Consider the following 13,771-nt stretch of genomic DNA (forward strand, 5'->3'; position numbering starts at 1 on the left):
TTGACCCCCTGCCCCGTGGCTCCCACAACATAATGCATAAGCGCAAACATTAACATTTCATCCCTAACACAGGACAGGTCACAGTGAAGTGAACTTTGGCCACCCAGTGTGCAAAGTGGATTTTATTTGGTTGATGTGATCTTGAATATGTGAAGTGCAGTAGTGCATATTAAACTGAGTGCTTCACGAACTAAACATGCCTGTGTTTCATTACTCTATTGGAAATATCTGTTTGTGATTTCTGCGCGTCTCAGTCTACCATCTGTTGCTGGGGCTGCTCCTGCTGCATTGTGTTCGGCTTGTTCTGTCCCATCATCTATGTCCTCATGATATGTGAGTTCTACCTCTGTGCCCTCCTTGGTGGCAAGATTGTGCAGCATGGCGCACGTCGCAATAATTTTACGAAAGATCATTGGCGTGTACTGTCGTGCACCTCCACTCTTATGGAGGCACCTAAATCTGCTTTTGAACAGTCCAAAAGTGCGTTCCACCACGCAGCGTGTTGTTCTGTGTGCCACATTGTAACGCCTTTCGCTCCTGGTGGATGGATTCAGGTAGGGGGTGAGAACAAATGAACTCAGGGCATATGCACTGTCACCTGGGTGGAAAATAAAATTTTGATTAGTCACATACTCATGATTGTTCCTTCTGCATTGACTATCAGGGTGTCTCACACTTACTTACCTAGCAGGTATCCATCCCCAAAATCACCAGCCACAAGGCATCTGTATATCCCACTATTCTGGGAGATGTAGGAGTCGTGGGTACTCCCTGGAAATTTTGCTACAATATCCGTAATTATGTTGCCAGTGTTGCAGATCACCTGCACATTGATTGAATGTGTAGACTTGCGGTTTCTATATATGTGTTCTGTTGCTGCAGGTGGGCATAGTGGGATGTGCGTCCCATCGATACAGCCTATGATGTGCGGGAACTGCGCAAGTTGGTAAAACTCGGTTTTTGTCTTTGCTAGTTCAGCAGGTGTGTCAGGGAACTCAATGTAGTGTTCCATCCTCTGCATCATGGCGTCCAGGAATTTTCTGAGGAAACGTGACAGGCAGCTCTGGGACACCCCACCTACCGCAGCAATCACATGCTGGTAGCTCCCAGAAGCAAGAAGGTGTAGACAGCACAACACCTGCACGTGGGGTGGGATGGCGTGTGCTCTTGGGGTTGGGTGTTCCAGATATGGGTGGAGGTCCCTGATCAAGTCCAGGATGGTTCTGGGGTGGAGTCTGTACCTTTTCAGGATCTCAGCTTCAGTCAGTTGGAAGAGGGTGATCCTCTGCCTAGAACCTGCTCCTCCCTTAGCCAGACCCTCTCTCCTGCTGCCTGTATCAGTAGCCGCCTTGTCATAATGTAGAAAGCCGCCATTGTGGTTGGAATGTTGCAGTTTGGGGCCTTCTTTTATATCCTGTTCCTGGTTTCCACCTGCTTTCAATCCATGGTAAATACCGACTCTTAAATACCGATTTTCATGGAATTCGGTATTTTTTGGGTTTGCTACATCTCGACATGCCATTTTTACCATTTCTTATTTACCGACTCGGTAAATATGATTTCGGTATATTCCGATTCGTGAAATACCGATTCGGTATTTTACAGCCTCGTTTTTACCGATCCGGTAGCTTTTTCAACACATACATCTCGATACTCTTATACCGGTCGGTAAAGGCCAAAATTACCGATTTTCGGCCGTTACCGGCCGGTATTTGGCTACCTACATCGGGCCCATTGTGTTTAATGGGGCAAAAGTACATAAAGAGACACAGTGTTGCACGTGTAAATGATTCAATGGTTCTTTATACGATTGTGCACTTTTGGGTACTACTGAGCAACGAGCACAGAGGCCAGACCAAGGACTCACATGTACTCTTTCCACTTGTTTGCCACTGACCACAGAATTCTGATCTACTGTGTCATTGCAGTGGATTAATCCCCGTATTAACTCAATGACTGCTGAGGATGACCTAGCATAGAGCAACTTGGGGTAGAAATCCTTCTTAGTTACTCTAGCTGCTCCCTTAAAATGAATTTAATTTTCTTCTATTTTCAACCAGTAAAAAGTTAAAAAAATACAAGAGTTGTGAATTGTCCAGATACTGTGTTATATGTTCTTTGTGCAGCTTTTTGATTATTATGTGAACTAGTTCGCACATACTACGTCAAGATAATAGATGTACAACATGGATCATTTCTTTTACCCAGTTGTGATTTACATATATTCACCATAGAATATAATAAATGTATTGTTCTTTCTGTCACCCCTTTTAGTGAGGCAGCTGGATCCTCTGTCTAGCAAACGTACTCTCATAAGTACTAGATCATATTGACTGTAATTCAAATATAAAGTTATAATTGAATTCATAGATTGCCTTTGGGCAACCCTTGACTTCTGCTTGTCTGTGGACTGTCCCTGTTGAGAAGTACACATGGTAAAGCCAGGGGAAATATGCTAATTGCCAGTGGATAGTTGTTCTATCTCAAGGCTGATGCTATTTATTTGCAGTTTTTATGTAGCACGAACTCGGCCAAAGGCACTGGAGAGCTTTATGTGAGCACCAGTTATATTACACAAGGTCATATTCATTTTTTTAGGAGATTAAATGATGTTCCCGTAATCAGAGGATGTTGAGCTGACGCCGGGACTTTATCCTGATTTCCCAGTTCCATAGTCGGCAGCTATGGCCGTAAGGTCACATCATCTCTCGCCAGTGGTCAGTAGAGAGGCAGCATTACCTCAGGCCCAGGGTCAGAATGGTACAAAATGTAGGTCCGGCCATCAATTTAAATGTCCATTAACCAATCAGAAAGGTAAAACAGAGGCCCACATTCTGCAAATAAGGGCAGTTTTGAACTTGTAAAGACATGTAGCTACGCAAGGTTTTGGAGACTGCATAAATGTGTGCTTGCTGCAGGCAATGTCAGAGAAATCAACAGTAAAAACCGTCTAACAGACCATAGAAGCGGCCCACAATTACCCAAAAGCCAAAAATGTCAGATCAGCTCTTCGGGCACTGCCAGACTGCACTGTAGGCCACCCCGACCCTACTGAGGACTGCGGCTATTGGTGGGTAGATGCAGGCTGCTGTATGGAGATTTATTGTATTGTCCAGTCAAACTCGGCTGAAGTTTGGGGATCAATGCTAAGGCATCAAGGCAGAGGTTCAGTTGTCTGGGAGCCAGTGTCTAATTTGAGCCAGTGGTTGCAGGTGGGGCCCGATGACACTTATTTTTGGGATCCAGCACATATTTTTCCTCATCAGACTTTGACCCATAGCAAGAGAAAAAAGCGCACTCTCCACTTGGTACCCGCATCTATATTCCTTCCTTACATCTCCTCTTTCTTCCCCTCCCCCATGTTGGGGCCCTCTAAGGTCTACTGATATTAGATATGTGACCTCCCCTGTGCCTTGTTGTTCCCATGTGCCGTAGGCCCAGTCTCTGGGGGATATTTAGGCCTCAGCTGATCATCAACCTTTACTGAGTGCTCCCCTGATTGATAGTGACGGTTTATCCTCCACAGTATTAGCAGCTTTAGGCCAGCCTGAGCTGGGAGATCTTTCACCACTGCACCCTAGCACCACTAAGTTAGTTTCTTGGAGTGTTGCTGGTTAGCGCCCAAGCTTGGATGTCTCAACTGGGGAATGTTTATTGATTCATTTGACGTGTGTATGTTCCAGGAGATATAGGCATTAGCCCCACAATTTTGTGCAGGGTTTGTTAATTTTTTGTGGCTGCCACTACGTCAGGGAAGGGAAGGCCCTTGGGTTGATTATCAATTTTGGTAAAGACTAGGGGTGGGCGGACATCTCCATTCCGCCAACGGAATGCGCAGAGATTTGCCCTTCCGCCCTTGCGCAAAGAAGGTGGAAATTTGCAGCAAATCTCCGCACATTCGGGGGCGGAACGGAAGTTGGCCGCCCGCCCACCCGCCTTATCAAATTCTATTCAAAAGCATAACATTAAACTTAAATAAAACTTACCTTACTGCGGCCGCATCCTTGCCCATCGCGGCTTCATCTGCAAACTGCGCATGCGCGGGAGCCTGCCCATGCGCCGTCCTGGCGATATCGCGGAGAGGCACAGAGATTGGTTCAATTTCCGTGCCTCTCCGCGATAGTCCCTTACGCGACTTTCGCCCACTCCTAGTAAAGACCACTCTATGTTGCACACTCAAGGAAATCCATATGGGCAGTCCAGATAGCCAATGTGTTTCACTATCATTTTGGGTGGTGGGGTATGCTATTTGTATAATGTGTATTGTATACCTGGGGGCAATAGGGCTGAGATGCAAACAATTGCTCTGATTAGCTGTCACTTGGGAGACCCAAATAAAGGATTGCTTTAAAATAGTGTCAGATTATCTCAATTGTAAATGTACATTTGAGCCTCTGTCTGCCTCCAATAAGGATTTTAGTAGTGACAAGGATTGTGCCTTGGGTATTCCTGCCATCACACTTTCTCATGTGAAAAGGTGGTCTTCTGCTGTATTCAGGCTAAATGCGTTCATGTACAAAAAATGGCCATGCAACGGGAGAACTAAATCTGACAGGGAGGAGAGCCACACTTATCATCATCTGTAATGTTCTAGCTTAATTGATTACATCCTCCTGGATATTAGATTGAGGCCAGTTTTGGTTGATATGGCAGTAATCCCAAGGCAGGCTGGTGATCACAATGCCTTCGGTCTAACATTGGTGGCCCTGAGGGATTCACTTCAAAAAGCCCCAAATGAGGTTTTAGACCAAAGCCTGGCTCCCACTAACAATTGGTGCAAGCTTAAGTGGAGCATGAGGGTTGAGTAAAAAAACCTTGGAGAAAGTGACAGTGGTTGTGACTGCTGGTCTGGATGCTGTGGTAGCTGAACATGTGTTCAGTGAGCAGGGAAACTCCCTGATGAATCTGTGTGCAATTCATATTTTCATGTTTGATTCCCTCAAGAATGTATTTATGAAAGAATCTAAAGGTACCTTGAAAAGAAAGAAGGAGGCCACATGGGGATGCTCGACGAGTACTGGCTGGATCCATTGAAGTAGGGTCCAGAGATGCCATCTGGGTAGCTAGGTCGCTTTATAAAGCCACCATTTTGAAAGCAAAAAGGGATTGGGGGTGTGCTAAATGGGCCACAATGTTGGATGCCATTAAAGGTAAAGATCATTGTACCTTCTGGAGAATAGTTTCTGGTGGCGACTCAGGAGTTCATGCTCCGCTTGATAGTAATATTGCTGCAGTTGCATGGGTTGAGCACTTTTCCCAACTGTATTCTGGAGATGTATCTCAGGAAGCGCCCATGGTACACATGGTAGATGCAGCGTGGGATACAACTCTGGCACAGCTCGCTAATCAGGGAGTTTGGGTGGAGAACAGTAACCTGTCCTTTGTAGTTTTTGTTGAAACCCCATTGAAAAACTATCTGAGGTTAAGTTTAGTGGTGAGAGAACTATGTGAATGGGCAGAGTATCTTTCGTCATGGATTTCGTTGAGTCCCATATCAACTCGGCACTACAACAGGCGCCTCAGATATCGAGTCTACAGGTTTCTAAAGCCCTGGAATCGATTACACCCAACAAGGCACCAGGGCTGGATAATGTCCCTGCAACTTGTTTAAGGATATATGGAACCCCTACTTTGTCCTGTTTTTTTAATGTTTTATTGGCTGGTGCACACATGTCCCCAACCTGGGCGGGGCAGAGATTAATCCTATCTTCAAGAAGGGCTGCGGATCCACCCCTGCCAATTACAGGCCAATTAGTCTCCTTGATAGTGCAAAAAAAATATTCAGCCATATAATTTTGAATAGACTGAGTGAGTGATTGACTGATACAGATGTTTTGACCCCAATGCAAGATGGTACTGGAAAAATTGACCAGGTATTTCGCCTGCAATTGTTGTATTGGAAGTATGTTTTTTTGAGTGGCAGCAGACTTTATGTAATTTGAGTGGATCTTTGATCCGCTTTTGATCTCATCCCCAGAGAGTCCTTATGGAGGGTGTTGCTGGCGTTGGGGGTCCCAGCCTACATCCTAAAAGTTATCAATAGATTACATACTATGAATTATACTCAGGTTAGATGTGGGCCCCGGGGCAAGCTAACTGATCAGATCCCTATAAATCGGGGAGTGAGACAAGGGTGTATGTTGGCTCCAACCCTTTTTCTCCTTTACATCAATGACTAAGTAACCCAATTAAAGAAATGCAAGGGCGATGCTCCGTCTCTTTTGCTGGGGCCAAGATTCCAGCTCTAATGTTTGCAGATGATACCCTTTTGCTGTCCAAGTCTCCTATGGGCATTCAAAAGCTTCTGGATTGTTTTGGGGTAATCTGCAGGCAGACGGGGATGGAGAGTAACCCCAGCAAGACTAAGTATATGGTATTTAACCCCTGCCCAAGTTCTCGTCCTAATCCTACCCTCAGCCGTGAAAGCTTGGAGCACGTTTGGGTGATTACTTGGGAGTTTCCATCACAGAACATTTTGACTGGTCACCTCATGTCCAGAAGACCAGGGTCAAGCTTGAGCAATATTGTGGAGGCATTTTGAGGCCCAGCGTAGTTGTTGTTTTTGCCTGATCTCCCCATTTATAAGTGGCAGGCCCTGGGGGTCTCTTTGTAAGGGGAGAACTGGAGGGCCATTTAGATAATAGGGCCCTTGAGCAAATTGATTCATAGGGAGCCCAACCTTCCAACTAGTACCCCACTGGGCCATCTATGGTTAGATTATGGCCTAAAGTGTGTTAACGATGTAGTGGGTTTGAAACCACTGTTGTATTGGCAGAGGTTATGGACAGACCCTAAGCTCATACCCGCTGTAGGGCTTTAGAAGAAGTTATGGGGCAGGTTGGGGCTAGAAGGATGCCTTAGCTTAGGATGGTTAGGAATCGGTTGAGGCAGATTAGGCTTGAGAATCTCCAGTCTTCATCAGTGGATGCAATATCAGTTTTGAAGCAGGAATTAATAGGTGCCTATAAGCATTATACTGACAATCTCATCTTAAGATCACCTACGCTGGATTCCCTTACTGCTTTGTTCCTAGAGTTTAAAGATGATTACAGCTAGGAACCATTTTTGGGTGCGGTCAAATCCTTCTTTGTGAGGTCATTATACATCAAATTTTGCGTAGGAATTCTGCCCGTCCACTCCTTTACAGCTGCATCGAATCATGGGATCCCTGACCCCATTAGAACTTGCCCCTTCTGTCCCCGGGTAGTAGACACGGCAGTGCATGTGACATTATTCTGCCCAATCTATCAGAGCTACAGGAAGAAGTGAATTTGACCAGTTTGTCGCAATCTGGGACGTTGAAACCCTAGGATAGCATATAGAATCCTAAGAAGCTACACTAGACAATGGGTCATATTCGCTGTCTCAAGGTTTCTGATGTTTTTGTGGAGGCTCGGACAGAAGAAGTTGTCCACTCAAAGGATTGTTTTTTTTCCTGCTGTTAGATTTTAATTTCTTTAATATATGTATTTGAACTCGTTTTATTAGACAAACTTGTATTATTCGACTTCTTTTAATTGCATGCACTGGCTTGGATTTGCACATGAACTCTCAATTATGATTGATGTTTTACTGTTGAAATGCTTTTATCGATTGTGTTCTTTTATGGAGATTTGAGCAGGAACGAAATATCAAATGATGATGATGATGAAAACACAAAAAGGGGAAAGAAGTAGGAAGAGAAAGGTAGGAAGAGAGTGACCAAGAAAGAAAGTAAGGATAAAAAAGAACCTGAAAGTGTGAGGTAAAGGGGTAGGGAGTGACTGGTGGTGGATGAAAGAGACAACAGATCAAGACTAAGCATTCTCGGTATTTGATGGGGCTTTTTGTGAGCTTCTGAGCCAAACCTGGGGCACCGGCAGTTATTCTTTTACATATTAAGCACTGCTTGGGGATCGTCCTATTGGCCAGTAGAGAGGTGTTATTGTTTCTTGTCTTGAGAGTGGAGTTAATCGGAGGCAGGGAGTTGTTATTGTTTTAGGAATGATTTGATTGGCTGTTTCAGGGGCACTATTAACAAATTATAATGTCCAACGGGTCCTGGGGTGCGGAGTCTCACATACCTTCGCGATGTTGAAGTTGATATTGAAACTCTGTCCGTCTCCCTCCACCTGCCATATCCAGATCTTACAGGCCAGCTCGACAGTGCTGAGATTGAAGCGCTCGAGAGTGAAAGTGCAGTGAAGGTTCTGCTGCACCCCATTCCAGATGTGATAGAACGGAATCTCCTAGGGACAGTGAGAGAGGCAGAAAGAGATTAAGAGAGTGATAGAAGAAGGGAATCACTGATGAGGTAAGCCAAAAAGAGAACTAGAGGAGAAAAGGAAGACAAAATGCAGAGAGAGAGAGAGAGAGAGAGAGAGAGAGAGAGAGAGTGCAGTAGCGACAAAGCTAAAGAGGAATGTAAGAGATGGTCTGGAAGGCTACAGAGAAGGGGAAGAGAACCACAAAATAAATAGACAAAAATAGAACGTTGGAGAACGGTCCTGAGTAAGAGGGAAAAAGAGAGGCAAAAGAGAAAGTCCAAAAGAAAAGAACATAGAAAAAAAGAGTGGGAACGTCAGACACAATAAGGTAAGCTGAAGCGAGAGAATAGAAGAAGATAACATAGAGACAACAAACAGAGAGAAATGAAGGGAACAGAGATTAAGGGAGAGGAAGTGACAGAGCGAGAGTAAAACAAAGTAAAAGAAAAAGTAGAGTGGGAATTGAAGGTAAACGGAGAGAATGAAAAATATGTAGGGAGACGAATAATTAAAGTAAGAAAGAAAAAGAGAGGTTGAAAATGAGAGAAAGCGTAAGAGTAAAAGGGTGGCAGAGGGAGAGAGTGAAAGGCCAAGGAAAGAGGGAGGCAGGGAGAGAGAAGGAAAGAGAAATGAAGCACAACAGTGGAGTAGCAATAGCGACCACAGCCCCTGCAGTGTGGGGGCCCGAGCTCCTGGGAGCCCCTCAGGAACTGTGCCTGGGAGGGCTTGAGAGCTCCTGACTGGGTCCGGAGAGTGATCTTACTTCATGCACTTTGCAAGGGGGCCCCCTCAAGTTTCGTTACGCCACTGAGTGGAGACCCTAAACATTCTGAACCGGTGCACCACAGATGCTAGATTTGCATAGCGCCTGGTGCACGTGCATTCAAACTCTTTTCGAAGAGGTTGGCAACTCTCTACACCTTCCTAGAGGACAGCTCCTTAGACTGTGGCTGGGATGCTCCAAATAACAGTAACTACTGCGTAACATCTACAACTCACTTGGGAAACCAAAGAATCAACACAAACAGCAGGTCTCCGAGGGACAGCAGCAGGGTTTTCAGGGTACTGATGTGGACGATCGCCTAAGTGAGAATGATGTCAGAACTTGCATATTCACTCACTCATCCACCTGCACACTCCTCTCAATGAGTTAAGCCCCCACTCCAGAGATCTGTTTGTAACCTATATGCCACTCATGCCTTAAGTGTGCATGTTTTGTGAGCGATGACAGCTTGTACTGGTCTGGCCTGCTGGATCTCTTCTGCAGGTACCAGAAGATTGCCCTTGCTGCCTGCTGTGATAAAAGGAAGCTTCATTTGCTTCTACATGCTGTGCCTGTACCATGAGGAAGCAACGTTTGCACTGATGCGCCCTATTTCTGTGTGTCTGGAGATGGGGATAGCTTGTGCTGCTGCTGCCTTAGCTGCAGTGGTCATCTGAAGGAGGGGAGTTTGCACTACTTCTGCCCAAGCTGTACCCGCTCTATGAAGAAGGGGTGTTTCAACTGCTGGTGTCCCATCCTATGAAAAATACAAAGGATATATTGAATGAAGTTGCAGAACATGCCCTATGAACCAGGGATTTCCACAGTCTTTGATGTGAGATACCTATAGATCTGAGAAAGGTGCCTCACTCCATAGGGGCAATATTTGAGCCCCCCATGTCGATGTAAAAGATAAGCAGGGCACATTGCTTGACCCTCCTGATTTTAATCTTGTGGTAGGGAGATACCAGTAAAAACATGTTTAGCTTACTCACAAAATAATTATATAAGTTTAACTATTGGAGAACATAAATGTAGACATAAGGGGTGGACATAATCCCACCAAATCTAGGGAACCCACAAATTGCTGGCAGTATACTCAGTCTTGTATGATGATTTCCAAAGCTAGATGTGGAAACCTCTGATCACTCTAGGTCAGTGAAAGTTCATCATCCTATATGAGTAACTGTATGGTAATACTAAAAGAAGCTTGGCCGTTACTTCCAGGTGTGCTGTGCTGCTTGCATGTTTATGTCTGTTTACAGAGAGAGAGTACAATAGTCCTTTAAATTACCTCACTCCCTCCTTAGTGTTTAAGGGCCATATGTATCAAGCAAATTCGCATTCGCAAAGGCCTTTGCGAATGCGAAATTGCTAAATGGTATGTATTAAGCAAAATCTGGTGCAAAATAAGGAATCACAAAATTTGCGATTCCTTATTTTGCAATTGCATTTAAGGAATCGCAAATTTTGCGATTCCTTAAATGCAATGTATGAAGCAAAAAAAATTTGCAAAATGTCCTTAAGGAATCGCAAATTACCACCAACTTCTAGTTGGTTGTAAGTTGCGAATTCCTTAAAAAATGCACATTTTTGCATTTTTCAAAGTGCCATGTGACGCACATACATGCCCTTAGGGCATATATTTGCGCCACATGTGCACCCATGCATATTTTAGGGGTGCAACAGGGTGTCCTTTGGACACCCCTGCACCCTTGAAATTATTCTCAATTTGCGATTAGCAAATTGCGAATTGAAAATTGAGAATAACTTACCATTCATTCCTATGGGCCTCCTGGCCGGTAGAAATGAATGGGAAAGTATTCCTTAATTGCGATTTGCAATTTGCAAATCGCAATCAAGGAATTTTAAGAAATCGCAAAAAAAATTTGATTTTGTACATACATACCCATTTGCGATTCTCAAATAGCGATTTCTTAAAAATCGCTTTTTGAGAATTGCAAATTGGTATATTGATACATATGGCCCTTAGTTACCTGTATTGCATCTGTCCATTAAGATTGAGAAAATCATGTAATGTTCCCCCTGGTACTGCCACCTGTCTTTTGCTTATTATTAGTGTTAGGAAAGGTTGCACTGATGCTGTTCACATTGTATCTTTGTTGTGATGTGAAGCTCAGTATAAAACTTTCCACTACAGAAAAGACAAAACTATTTGCATGGGCAATGCTTGCTTTGATGCATGATGTGAATGAAAGAGGGCCCCACCTCAATCAAGCAGTTGGAGGAAGTATTCCATTGATAGAGTCAGCTGAGGCTCTGTCGATGGAATACTTAAGATCTGGACGTTTCTCAATGAGGTGGGCGGACTAAAGGTTTGGCAGGCAGTACCCCTGAGTGACTTTTCCAAGGGCAGTCTTTTTTCTTGTCTTATCAGAGAATGCCCGCAAAATCTTTTTGTTAAACTATACTGTAATGTCCATGTAAGAATATTCTGGCTATGTGGTAAATTTTGGGTAGTTCCTCAAAACGTTTTCTGTATCAGGGCTTGGGCATGCTTGATAAAAGCTGTGCTCTGCCCCTTGACTGCATTTGTGTCCCATTTGTAAGGAACAAGGATCTTGTGCTAGTACACTCTTTACATATTAGTCTTGTTTATTCCTGGCTGTTTTAGTGGGGATTTATCAACCCAATTTTGTAGTAGAGTTGAATAAACTCCATATTTTTTCTGTATCATCCTGCACATTCATTCATTCACTCAAGCTTAGGTTCTTAAAATAATCTGATTTCTTTTGCTACACTCTTGTAGTATAAATAACTCTGGGGATCATTTCACCCTGTTGCTTTTAATGTGGGGTAAGTGTTTATACTATGCTGAACTCTTGCTTACCACCACATATGGTTAGGGTCTGGCTGTTTTTTCATTTTTCTTGGTCTTCGTTTTTTAGATGGGAAATCATAGCATTTCACATAACTCTGCTAAGTCCTAGTCCAGCTATGGTATCACCTTACTAAAGCCAATTCGTGATATCTTTCTTTCCATCAGGTGTCAATTGCATTTTTTTGCCAATATGTAGGGCGCATCCTAAATTTGTCCTGATGAAGACCCCCATTAAATAATCGCATATGGGTTAAAACATTAACAAATGGTTTACCTTTTTATTGCTTTACATACGCATTGTTTATTGAGGATATATAGCCACTGTTTCAGTCCTTCTGAGATTTTCTATCTGGAAGTCGATCAACCTATGGTATGCTCAGCCTAGTCTCCTGTGGATCCCTGGCTCTACTCTTTGGTTCATTGCATGTTCTTCTTATCTCACTCTGCACCTGTTCCACTATGGTTTGTTGCATGTACCGCTGTGTTTTTCTGATTGTTCTCTTGTGGTTCACTGTCTGTTCCCTATGATTCTTGGTCCTGTCACCTGGGTTCTATGTCTTGTCCCCTGTGGTTCTCCACCTGCCCTACTGTGGTTCCTTTATGTTATTCTGCCTGTCCCCTTGTGGTTTCTTGCATGTTAGACCATGTTTGTCCACCAGGTGACCCATGACCTTGTGTGGACCCCTGAGACTCCCTCCCGCTACCCTCTGTTTCTTTGACCAGTAGCTGATCTGAGGGCCCTCCTTCTCCATACCTGGTAGCTGGCCAGGAGCCTGCTCTTCCACAGGGAGCTGGGCATGTCGTGGATGGAGAGCCGCAGGTTGTGGTAACTGTCCTTGAAGTGCAGCACCCGTGGCTCATCGATCAGCTGTCCGCCCATCTGCTTCTCCAGCTGGATGACTTCCTGCAGGCCAGAAGCACAAGAGAGGGTGAGAGTCAACAAAGGCCCAAGAGAAGGTGAGGGTCATCAGAGGGCCAATCGAGAGGGAGAGGTAAACATGAAATACAAGAGAATATAAGAGTCATCAGAGGCACAAGAGATGGTGAGGGTCAACAGTAGCATAAGAGAAGGTGAGGGTAAGCAGAGGCACAAGAAAGGGTGATGGACACACGAGGCACAACAGAGAGCAAGAGACACTAGAGGAACTAGAGAGGGTGCAAGACTTCAGAGGCACAATATAGGGCGAGAGACACAAGAGGTACAAGAGAGGGTGTTGGGTACCAGAGGCACCAAAGAGGTGCACTATTCCAAGTAAGAGTGAGTGAGTGATACCAGAGACAGAAAATAGGATGAGGGGAAGGGAGGGCAAGGGGCACCAGAGGTACTAACATATGGAGAGTGTCAACAGAGGCATGAGAGAAGGTGAGTGGCATCTTTTGGCATGGTTTTCTCTGTCTTTTTGCCTCTGATCTCCTGGTTTTGATTGTGTGCGGCATTTCGTTTTTGCTGGTTTTAGGACTCTACGAACTTTACCACTGAAACCAGTGCTAAAGTGCAAGTTCTCCCTGTATAAATTGTATTGGTGATTGCTTTTTCCATGATTGGTATATTTGATATACTAGTAAGCCAATAGTAAACTGCACAAAGTGTGCCCAGGGCCTGTGAATTAAATGCTACTAGTGGGCCTGCAGCACTGATTGTGCCACTCACATGTGTAGTCCTGCAAACATGTCTCAGAGCTGCCACTGCAGTGTCTGTTTGAGCAGTTTTAAAATGCCATGTCGACCTGGCAATTGTACCTACTTGACAGCCCAAACCTTCCCATATATTATATGCAAGGCACCCCTAAGGAAGGCCATAGGTAGCCCCATGGGCAGGTTGCTATGGTAGGATATGCACAGTTCAGTGGAGGCCGCAACAAAGAAAGGCTGGTGCGGCAGGTGGAGGCAACGCAGGAGGGGGATTGCGGGGGGAGAGGG

At 44.6% G+C, this 13,771-nt stretch overlaps 1 protein-coding gene across 1 annotated transcript in view; it reads right to left on the minus strand.

The window, feature by feature from the left end:
- Nucleotides 1–13,771, minus strand: part of UNC5A (unc-5 netrin receptor A) — a 391,034-nt gene that overhangs the window by 57,981 nt on the left and 319,282 nt on the right. The window contains exons 13-14 of the mRNA XM_078653214.1: nt 12,606–12,755; nt 8,064–8,228 (exon numbers count right to left, since the gene is read on the minus strand). Of these exons, the coding sequence (XP_078509340.1) occupies nt 8,064–8,228; nt 12,606–12,755 (315 nt within the window). The remainder of the gene's footprint in view (nt 1–8,063; nt 8,229–12,605; nt 12,756–13,771) is intronic.

This window comes from Lissotriton helveticus, chromosome 7, assembly GCF_964261635.1.
Source record: "Lissotriton helveticus chromosome 7, aLisHel1.1, whole genome shotgun sequence".
Lineage (NCBI taxonomy): Eukaryota > Metazoa > Chordata > Amphibia > Caudata > Salamandridae > Lissotriton > Lissotriton helveticus.